At 43.5% G+C, this 11,281-nt stretch overlaps 1 protein-coding gene across 1 annotated transcript; it reads left to right on the plus strand.

Annotated features, from left to right (window-relative positions):
- Window positions 1-736: 736 nt before the first annotated feature.
- Window positions 737-9,680, plus strand: CCKAR (cholecystokinin A receptor). Its single transcript, XM_031436349.2, has 5 exons — window positions 737-1,312; window positions 1,996-2,247; window positions 5,213-5,474; window positions 7,504-7,631; window positions 8,582-9,680. Exons 1-5 carry the CDS (start codon window positions 1,201-1,203, stop codon window positions 9,124-9,126), a joined length of 1,299 nt encoding a protein of 432 aa, XP_031292209.1. The 5' UTR covers window positions 737-1,200; the 3' UTR covers window positions 9,127-9,680.
- Window positions 9,681-11,281: the final 1,601 nt, after the last annotated feature.

The following is an 11,281-nucleotide window of genomic DNA, read 5'->3' on the forward strand; positions in this document are numbered from 1 at the left end:
CTAACCTCACCTCCCACCCCTTGCCCCTCATTCACTCCTACTTCTAACTGTTCCTCAAAAAGGCCAAACGCATTCCCACCTCAGGGCCTTTGCTCTTGCTGTGACCCTCTGCCAAAAAGTCTGCTCCTCCTGCTTCGAAGAATCTTTCCCTAGATCTTCACAAGCCTTCCTTCTCCCTGTCATCTGGGTCTCAGTTCATGGTCACATCCTCTGGGAGTCCTTGCCTGACCACTCTGTCTAAATTAGTACCCAGATCTGCTCCTCTCCCTTACACTTTCCTGCTTGACTTCCTTTGTGGTGCTTTATACATCCAAAATGACCTTGTTCGCTGCTTGCTTATATGTTTAGAGAAGTACCTGGCAAATGGTTGACTCTCAGTGAACGTGGGCTGAATGAATGGACGAATGAATAAACAAATGAACGGAAATTCTTACGAAGTGTTTTTGTAATAACGATCCAGGAACCTGTATTTAAAAGTGCCCGCCTCCTTTCAGTTAACAAGGGCAGAGACCACAAGAAATAACCCTGTGGTTGGTAACAACTTAACAACCAGCTGACACTGATATCCACACACACTGCTGGGCACGCTTCCAAAGCTAAAAAGGCACTAATTGCTTTTATATAAGGAGGCAGAAATGCAGTCCCTCCGTGTCCTTTAGTCCTGATGGTCTGCATTGTGGTATCTGTTACTGTGTTCATTGTTTCTGTCTCACAGTTGGGGCTTTCTCCTGCAAACGTCTGGGATGGTGACAGGTCCCCAGACAGAGAAGAGAGGTACTGGGGAAGCACGTGTGTCTGCGTCCATGCGTATGTGTATCCACGCACGTGTGCATGTGTGTGGCAAAGCAGCGACGCTCCGGGAAGGGTTAACTTGCAGTCAGGCCGCATGTGCTCAGGGCCCTCCGGCTGGCCTGGGAATGGAAAGGGGTGGGCCTGGAAGGTGGGAGCGGGCTTGGCTCGCATGAGCTGCCCTTTCCAAGACAGGAGTGCAGATGCTTGCCCAGCTGGACTGAGCGTGCTGAACTCACGTCGCCTTGGAGAATGGCTGCAGAAGCCCACACCTGGACATCACCCCCTGCACCCGCTGCCCCTCCACGGCAGGTTGCATTTGGGAGCCTCTCTGGCCGGTCATTAGAGGAGTGAGCCGAGAGGGAGCCGTTCGCGGGCTCACCGGCACTTGGTGGAAAGCAGCAGGCAAGGATGGATGTGGTCGACAGCCTTCTTGTGAATGGCAGCAACATCGCTCCCCCCTGTGAACTGGGGATCGAAAATGAGACGCTTTTCTGCTTGGATCAGCCCCGTCCTTCCAAAGGTAGGTGTCAGAGTCTATTATTTAATTCGGAAAACTATGAAGTTGGGGGAAGAAATCAGCAAAGGCAAGGCTGATTGAGAGAATATAACAACGTCTTCGTGAGACAGGCTGGATATAGTCATCTGTTCAGAAGTTTGGGTAAGAGATCAAAAAGCAGAATTGAGTCCAATCCTCTTATTGTTCCCCATGGAAGAGCTGGGCTTCACGTAGAGGACTTGGGGGCACAAGAGCAGTGGGAGGAGGTGCTGAAGTGTAGCCAGAAGGGAGTACAAGTGTCGGAGCCTGAACTTACAAGCAGCAGAGAAAAGGTGCTGTCACAATCGAGCTGTCGCCTTTTCTTGGGGGAAATCAGTGTGAAAAAGTGATTAAAGCGAAATAATGCTTAGCAGCTAGAAAAGAAAGCAGCCCCCTATTCACTAGAGGAGCTTTGTTCTTAAGAAAAAGGGGTTCCCCGAGTGATCCTTTAACAGACTAACCTTTTAGAGGCAACTGAATGGCTCTGCACTCTCCTCACTTTGTTTCTGCAAAATATTGTAAGTACAGGGAGAGCTGGGTTCGATGATGTCCACCCCTGGAAAAAAAAAAAAACAGCAGGAAATCCCTGTTCACTTGGTGGGCTAAGTTTTTAGCATTCTGCTCTCATCACCTCCGTCCCTCCATCTCGTCCCTGTTGCTCCCTGCAGAGTGGCAGCCGGCCGTGCAGATTCTGCTGTACTCCCTAATATTCCTGCTCAGCGTGCTGGGAAACACGCTGGTCATTACGGTGCTGATTCGCAACAAGAGGATGAGAACAGTCACCAACATCTTCCTGCTCTCCCTGGCTGTCAGCGACCTCATGCTCTGCCTCTTCTGCATGCCATTCAACCTCATCCCCAACCTGCTCAAGGATTTCATCTTCGGGAGCGCCGTCTGCAAGACCACCACCTACTTCATGGGTAAGTTGCGGCTGGTGACTATTCCTGGAGCTCAGCCCAGACCCCACTCAGCCCCAGACCTTCCCAAACCCCTGACAGCCTTAACAGAGAAGCCCTGTGGAGTGTAAAAAACCAAACATCTGGCTTTGTGGGGCTGGCTATGTGCAAGAACACAGGATCTGGCTTTATGGGGGGGTCAGTCCTCATAACTCCTCAGAAGTCAGACCCCAGTTTTAAAGGTCAGTTTCTCAAAGTGGAATAAGTTGGTTAAGATGTACAAAAGATGTTGCTTTGCTTGCTTCTGTTAGAAAGAAAGACAGATTTAAGCTTCTCCGTCCCTTCCTGGAAGTTGATTGTACTCTGAGCTCCACCCAACCCAAGGCATGGCATGCAGGGTGGCGAGGGTGATGGAAGAAGGCTCTTTCTGCTGTTGCTCTGGCTTTCCTAGGGAACAGGGGCTATTTGAAAACCGGTCTCATCAGAGGTCTAGACTCCCTTCTTAGGATTCACTTCCCAGTGTGTTTTCCCAGGGGCTGGGACCATCTCAGGCAGAGAGACAGACAGACAGACAGACAGACAGACAGACCTTTGCCACTAGATGAGGAATTGAATTTTCTTCTGGGGTCTGTGGGTCACTGAACTGACCCTGACTGGCTGAGATATGCAGCTCTCTGCCTTTGCCAATCGAAATGATGATGACGATAATAAAAATCACAAGAGTACTTTTTTATTTTGAGCACCAGATGTTCTACTAATTGCCTTCAGTTTTCACTTCCATGATCATATTTTATCTCCCCACCATCCTATGAAGTATATTCACTGAGGAAGAAACAGAGGCACAGAGAGGTTAATAATGTACCCAAGGACACACAGGTGGTAAGCCACAGAGCTGAGACTTGAACCCAGATCGGCAGACACCACAGTGGTGAGTGAGTACACTGCCCCCGTCTGCCAACTACCGTGACTCTCCTGAAGCAAAAACAAGACATGTCTCTTAGTCCCCTCAGTTGGCTAAAATGCCTTGTCCTTTGCCTGTTCTGAGAACTAGCTAGGGGAGGAGGAGGCCAGGTGGCAAATGAGAGAGGAGTTGGTTTTTGTTCTGATCGAAGACTAGCAAAATCTGCAGAGCTGAGTTGGGCTGGGGCGGTCTTCAATGACCGGAAAACTTTAAAAGCCTTTATTTCTCCCAGTTGAGGAATCAAGACTCAGCACTGACAAGATGATGATGAATTACTGATCTGCCTGCCACGGACAAATAACCAAGAAAGCGTCAATCTGTGTCCAAGTCCTCCAAAATAAAAATGGACTCACCAATGAAAAGGATCGTTGTTAAATGATGATACAATCGTAATAACTAGCATCTCATGGTGCTTTAGGTTTTCAAGGCCTGTCCATATAGGTATCTTATAATAATATTGAATAATCTTAATCAGGGTTTGTGATAGGAGATTTAAAATGAGGGCATGTGTAGTTGCATAACATTGTGAATGTGCTAAATGCCATGGAACTGTTCACTTTTAAATGATGAATTTTATGTAATGTGAATTTCACTTCAATAAAAAAGTGTTTTTAAAATAGTTGGGGTCTCAGCTGGGGGCATTAAAACTCTTCCTAAAAACTTCTAGAAAATTAAAAGCAAGATAATTCTGAAAGTGGGTGCAATATTGTAATGATTTGGTTGGATATCTGATTCTAGTGATTTCAATTCTTCCCTCGGTTCTGTGTTCTCCCCAAGACTATTTCAATAGTCAACACTCACTAAACTCCTAATACATTGACAAAAAAAAAAAAAAAAAAGAGTGCCTGTCTGGTGGTGAGCTTAAATTACAGTGGACCCATTATACAGACTTGACTCTGAGGAGTTTGGGTCTGTCCTCTCTAATTTAAACGTCATGAACTCCTTAGGGTCAAGCCCTAGAAAACACAGCAAATCCTGCCCTCAAACCTGAGTACTTATTTAATGGTTTTGGGGTTATAGATTCCTGTAAGTCTCTAAGGAATACAAAGGTTATTCTCCCTAGAAAAAGAACATTTTTATAAATACTTTCACAAAAGACCCCAGCCTACGAATTTCTCCTCCCAGACTTAGTTTAATTCCAAGATTTAAGAAATCATGGTAAGAGATAATCATGAATGGTAAGAATTAAATCATGCATGGTAAGAATTCACGGATGAAGAATTAATGGGAGTTTAAAAGGGATAAGAAATTATAATGAGGATCCACACGCAAAACACAAAAATTAAAGACAATTAAGCTTTTTTGACTCGGTATAAGTATGTCATTTTAAATGAGGCGTTTTGATGTCTTTCTCACTGATGACGCATGTTCCTTTTACAAAATACAGAAAAGCAAAGACAATGAGAAGGAAGACACTAGTTTTCCCACCCAGAGAAAACTTTAGTTACAATACCGGATTTTCATCCTTTTTTAACTATTTTTTTTCAACACTCCATTTTGAGTTTAGAATGTTTCACTCTTAAAAATATTCTGTAGTAGAAGTTTTCAGGAAGAGATTTAATCCTCCCAGCTCAGACTGCAGTGAACTTTCGGCTCACAGTCCTTGAGAATATTGGGTTGAAAGGTCAACTTAACTATGCAGATCATGCTCAGAATTAAAGATACTCTGCAGGTTACTCAGAAACCTCTTGTGTGGGACAGAAACATATTTCATCTGCTTGGTTATTAATTAATGAGCACCCTCAGCCTCAGAAGAAGTTAGGTTGTAATCAAAGTTCAATAAACTTATCTAAAAATTGGCAATAAAATGTATTTGCAAATACATTTCTTTAACCACCTCAAGTCCTTTTTGGAACAAAGCTGGGAATAAATCATTTTTTAAAAATATACATACACAGTATTTCTTTACCTTCTCAACGTTTTCCTTTGATATCCATCAAGCCTGTGTAGATCAGGTATGCTTAAGCTAATGTGCAAATAAACGTTGGCTTAGAGCCTACGTAACCAGCTTGTTTGTTCCTTTCCCAGGCACCTCTGTGAGTGTATCCACCTTTAATCTGGTGGCCATATCGCTGGAGAGATATGGTGCAATTTGCAAACCCTTACAGTCCCGAGTCTGGCAGACAAAATCCCACGCTTTAAAGGTGATTGCTGCTACCTGGTGCCTCTCCTTCACCATCATGACGCCGTACCCAATTTATAGCAACTTGGTGCCTTTTACCAAAAATAACAACCAGACCGCGAATATGTGCCGCTTTCTACTGCCAAATGATGCTATGCAACAGTCCTGGTAAGGCTGTACGGGTTTATCTGTTTCCTACAACTTGATATAATTGTACAGCGTTGATAAAAACTGGAATGTATTGTCCAGAGTGTCTGGAGGATCAGTTTCCTGGAGACTTTTTGAGAAGAATCATTCTAACCTCTTTCTGGGATAATAGTGATAGCAAACACTTAAATGCCATACATATATTCATTCAATCAATCCTCTCAAAACCCTATAGGGTAAGTACTACTATTGTCCCCATTTTACAGATGAGGAAACTGAGACAGGGAGAGGTTGAGCATGTTGTTCAAGGTCCCAAACCTGGAAGAGATGACAGAGCTGCTGTGTGCTTCTGGATGATCTAGTGGGGTTTTGGCTTTATGACTTAAAGTATTATAATTTTCCAGGAATTGGAGACGGAGCTGAAGGTGAGTTTCAAATCCCATGTGGTCTTTCTCAGAGCTGTAGCTATGGAACTCACACAGACCACTTTATGAGAAATAAAAAGGCAAAGTTCTCATATCTGTTTCTATACCCACTAGTGGGTGATGTTCCACAAGGTCACACAACCTCCCCGACATTCAAGTTCTGTGTCTACAAAAGGATTTAATGACAGACATATTTTTTAAATCTACCTCTTATAGATGGATGTAAGAGACAAATGAGAGTATGTTTATGAAAATTCATTAAACAACTTTAAAAAGGCTACACAAATGCAGGGCATTATGTTTACTGCTTCTAATCATGTTTTAGAAGCAGGGAGCAAGACATTCCAAAATGGCTCAAAAAAGGAGATAATCTCTGCGTTATTTGCCTTTTTTTTTTTTTTTCATCTCAACCAAGTAACACACAAAAAGAATTATGTTGCAAATGAGGGACATTTCCAAGACTTGAAAAGAAATCTTATCAAAACATGTCCTATTGAAATGAGAAATGGCTCAGCCACTGTGAGCCTCTGACAATTTTATGGCCTAATCGTGTAACCTTACACATACCAGACTGCAAAAGTGATTTAGGGGCCAAACTCATAAAGAAGGAGGCTGCAATTCTTCAGGAATCAACTATGTTTAGAGAAAGCATAGCTCTGGCCCGCCAGACACTAGAATGAGCTTACTACTGTGCCAATGGGTCAGAACAGCCAGAATGCCTTATTTTGCAAAACCAAGGAGGGTTTCCATCACTGCTACCTACACATTTGATGATTCTGTTTTATAAAATCAACAAATGATATATTATGATGCTTAAGAACATAAGTTCTAGAGTCATATTGCTTGAGTTCAAATCCCACCTTTGCTACCAGCTATGTGACTTTGGACAAATAATTTAATCTCTTTAAGTCTCAGTTTCTTCATCCATAAAGTGGGTATTATGTTAATAGTACCTATCTCAGAAGTTGTTATGTGAATTAAATGTAGCAATATATATATACTATATTGACATTTAATGTTATCAATGAATGTAAGCTCATTAATTATTATTATTATTATTATTATTATTATTATTATTATTTTGGTAACAGCTTTATTGAGATATTCACATACTCTCATTGGTTTGGATTTTCTTAAGCTCTCATTAGTTTTTTGGGGTTTTTTTAAGATTTTTTTTGTTTTGTTTTCTGGTTTTTTTTTTCCTGTTTTGTTTTTGGGTTTTTTTGTTTGTTTGTTTGTTTAAAGTGGTACTTAGGTTTATTTATTTATTTATTTAAATGGAGGTACTGAGAAATGAACCCAGGACCTCGTGCATGCTAAGCATAAGCTCTACCACTGAGCTGTACCCTCCCCGTCTCATTAGATTTAAATGTAGACTTGTTTCAGGCACAGACTTACACCAAAGTTTCCCAATTTAACTAGCCCCTCATAAGAGAATTCATCTGAAAGAAAGAAAAGAAGTAAACAGCGTCTAATGACTGAGCCTCCAGACATGGAATTTCCAAGGCTATTAAATACTCGTAATTAATGTGTTTGCTCAGACCCGTTAAGATGGAGATGAACTCTATTTATTCCATCCCAAATACTGGAGCTGCTGGTTATTGGATTGCTTTTTATTTTATTAGGCACACGTTCCTGTTACTCATCCTCTTTCTGATTCCTGGAATTGTGATGATGGTGGCATATGGACTAATCTCTTTGGAACTTTACCAAGGAATAAAATTTGATGCTAGCCAGAAGAAGTCTGCTAGAGGTAACTATCTTTTAGCTTCATGTTTATGCCAAAAGATTACCACAGCTTGTTCTCTGTAACTTAAATAGATAGACCCAGAGTGTGCACAGAGTATATTCAAGACTTTACAAGGTATTCTTAGGAGGCCCTGGGTCATAAGATACAGTCATGAGACCCAGTGTCTCTATTTCCTCATCTGTCAGATGGGAAAATTATTCCTCTCAAAAGGGTTCTGAGTGGGATAAAATGAGGTAATGCACACATCGGCCAATTACAAGCTGAGAGCCCATGGGTCCCAGGCATTCTGTGATGTTGCATCCAAATGGACCCCCTTCAGCAACCAAAGCAAATTGTAACTGCAGCCCCCAGACTCTCTCCTCCCCTTCACTCACGCTGCACCTGCCACAAAGACCCCATCTCTCCCCACCAGTTACAAGCCACCCTCCCCTGAAACCTACACGACACCTTTGTTGGCATAAATCCACCCCCTTCTCACTCCATCCCTTTCCTCAGTCCTTTTTCAAGTATACAACTTACAGGTCTTCTTAGGTCTTCTTTGGTTGCTGTTGATTTTTGCTCGTTATCCAGAGTCTTCACAGTAAAAACAGTCTGGAGATCTACCAAGTGAACAGGAAACTCCCCCTTGAAAAGGTGGAGAAAGGAGGAGGAGCATAAATATTCATTCTTTGATAAATTTTAATCTTTATAACCTACATACATAAACTATTATTTTACCATTATAAGTTGTATTATGTCCATCATATACTATACATCATTTTATTAGTTTTAAGCAGGTGTTGAGTTGCAGGAAGGGACTCGTGTAGTGCGTCCCCATCAGTGCGTCCCAAGTTGCCCACCCAGGTCTGCAGTTCACATTTGGTCCGGCTCCCTGATGGAGGCGGCAGGGGTTCCATGCCTTCTGCCTGACGTGACCCATCCCGAAAACTAAGCGATGTCGCTCGCCCACCCAGAAAGGAAGCCGAGCGCCGACAGCAGCAGCAGATACGAGGACAGCGACGGCTGTTACCTGCAGAAGTCGAAGCGCCCGAGGAAGCTGGAGCTGCAGCAGCTGTCCACCAGCAGCGGCGGCAGGGTCGGCCGCATCAGGAGCAGCAGCCCCGCCGCCAACCTGATGGCCAAGAAGCGCGTGATCCGCATGCTCATGGTCATCGTGGTTCTCTTCTTCCTGTGCTGGATGCCCATCTTCAGCGCCAACGCCTGGCGGGCCTACGACACCGCCTCGGCCGAGCGCCGCCTCTCCGGGACCCCCATCTCCTTCATCCTCCTACTCTCCTACACCTCCTCCTGCGTCAACCCCATCATCTACTGCTTCATGAACAAACGGTTCCGCCTCGGCTTCATGGCCACCTTCCCCTGCTGCCCCAACCCCAGTCCTCCAGGAGCGAGAGGCGACGCGGGGGAGGAGGCGGAAAGCAGGACCACGCGGGCCTCTCTGTCCAGGTGCTCGTACGGCCACGGCCACGGCCACGCGAGCGCCTCTGCCCCGCCCCCGTGAGCTGCGCCCCGGCAGCCAGGGCGGAAGGATGGAACGGGGGCTGAGGGTGAAAGCAGAGAAGGAGGGAAAGAAGAAAGCCGGAGGAGGAGGAGGCAGGAAGTGAAGGAGAAGGAAGGCACCATTCCCAGCGGGAACAACTTAACAAGACAAGTCCACTTGGCATCCTTCATCCGGGTTCCAGGGGAAGACTTCCAGGTTGGGGCCATGGCTAAGGCCCCACCTTAGTTCCTGGCAGGACATTTTCAGTAACATTCATCATCAGAAAAACCTCAGCAGGCCAGTAACAGGCGTCCAGCAGGGCTCCTGCTGCTGCTGGTGTAATTGCCAAGCACGTGTTCAAAGGGGGATGTGGACCCTACTGAGCTTTAGAAGGTTCTGGCACATCCAAAGTGGGCTCTCATTCCCCACAGAGACAAGTTTCTGTGCTCTGCTACTTCTGTGGATGCAGAATTGTGGAGGCTGCTTTGCCCCTGGGGAGTCCATCACTCTCCTGTACATTTGGTAACCACCCACCTCGTCAGGACCACAAACAGGAACAGGAAGCAAACCCTCTTCTGGCCATTTTCTGTAGAAAGAGAAGAACCTGGCTTGTTCTCCTTGAGGTCGGTCAAGGACATTCAGAAACACAAGTTTATGTTGTCATCAGAAGAGCATACGGAACATCATCTCAAAGATGGAATTTGGAACTTATATTTCTGAAAAACAAAAAGGTATATAGCAAGTAGCTAGAAGGAATGCTGTCTTAGCACAAGGAATGTTAAATGCCAGAAGGGGCATAGAAAAGTTTTTCTTATTTTAATAATATATATTACTTAACTCCACCTTTATATGGTGATATTATAGCCCATGGCTTCTTTGCTGCAACTTAATTTCTTACACTTACCATCTTTTCTGGAAAGGCCTCCAGGTACAAAGGAGAAGTGTAGCTTAGGTGTACCTGGCCAAGATGGAAACACGTGGAATCGGGCCAGAATAAAAACTGGCATACTTGGACTCAATTAACAAATAGCTTTTGAATGTCAACTTTGTCTATGCCTTTTAAATACAATCTGTGTGTTTGTTAATAATTGTCATAATTTTATGGTTATGTGTAAAACGAACAAAGAAGTATGTTCTTTCCATGTAAGTATACTCTTTGGTGTGCTTCAAAAAAGAAAAAAGAACAGTGAATGGAGGTTGGAATTCACAAAGTGTTATCGTTCCACATTCCTCTACAACAGTTGGAATTTCATGTGAACTTTTTTTCTTTGCAGAATTAGTGTTGAAATCTCTCTCATCCAATGTAGAAATCTCAATTTAAAATAAGACATGAGCTGTGCATTTAGATACCAGGAAGTGCATTTCTAGAATAGAATGTGTCAGTCCAGTCTACCAGCGCCCCCTTCTCTCTCTGTCTCTCCATCTCTGTCTGTCTCTGTCTCTGTCTCTCTCTTTCATAGTTTTCATGCCTCCAAGTGTCTGGGAAATGAGCTTTTCTTTTTCCTGTTTTCATGTGTCCACAACCACCCATTGATCCATGCCTGACTGATATTCTTTGTTAAGCACAAGTGCTGGTGATTTCAATTCTCAAACATATCCATATGGAAGGGGGAAGGGGCGGAATAGTGGCAAGAAATGATCATGAAGAGGGGAAAGGATGTTGTATAATTTAACAAGATGCAAGTGTCACCATTTGTGGGGTTTTTTTGGTGGGGGGAGCAGTGGAAGAGCCATGTGCTAACAGAGAAGAAATTATTGAAGATGTGACCATTTATTATAGGGGATTTTCAAGCCAGATGTTAGTTTTTTTTGTTCCTAAGATTGCAATCTACTTTTACTGTTTATAACCAGTCATCTCAGTCAAAAATTTCAAGGGAAAAATTCAACCAACTAAAATGTGCACTGCTAAAATGGGAAAGATAAAAGGTGTAAGAAATGAAAATGTCTCCAATATTTGAGTAAATCCTACAAAACCTACAATTTTTCTACCAAAAGAAAAAGCCTTCCCCTCTGACAGTGTCAGCATATAAATGAAGAAAAATTTGGTCCCCCCAAAATATTGGGAACCTCTGGAAATGCCAAACATTACATTAACCTAAAAATAGGGTTGCCAGATTTAGCAAATAAAATACAGGATGTTCAGTTAAATTCTACTTTCAAATAAACAACTAATAAT

This window comes from Camelus dromedarius, chromosome 1 (genome assembly GCF_036321535.1).
Source record: "Camelus dromedarius isolate mCamDro1 chromosome 1, mCamDro1.pat, whole genome shotgun sequence".
Taxonomy (NCBI): domain Eukaryota; kingdom Metazoa; phylum Chordata; class Mammalia; order Artiodactyla; family Camelidae; genus Camelus; species Camelus dromedarius.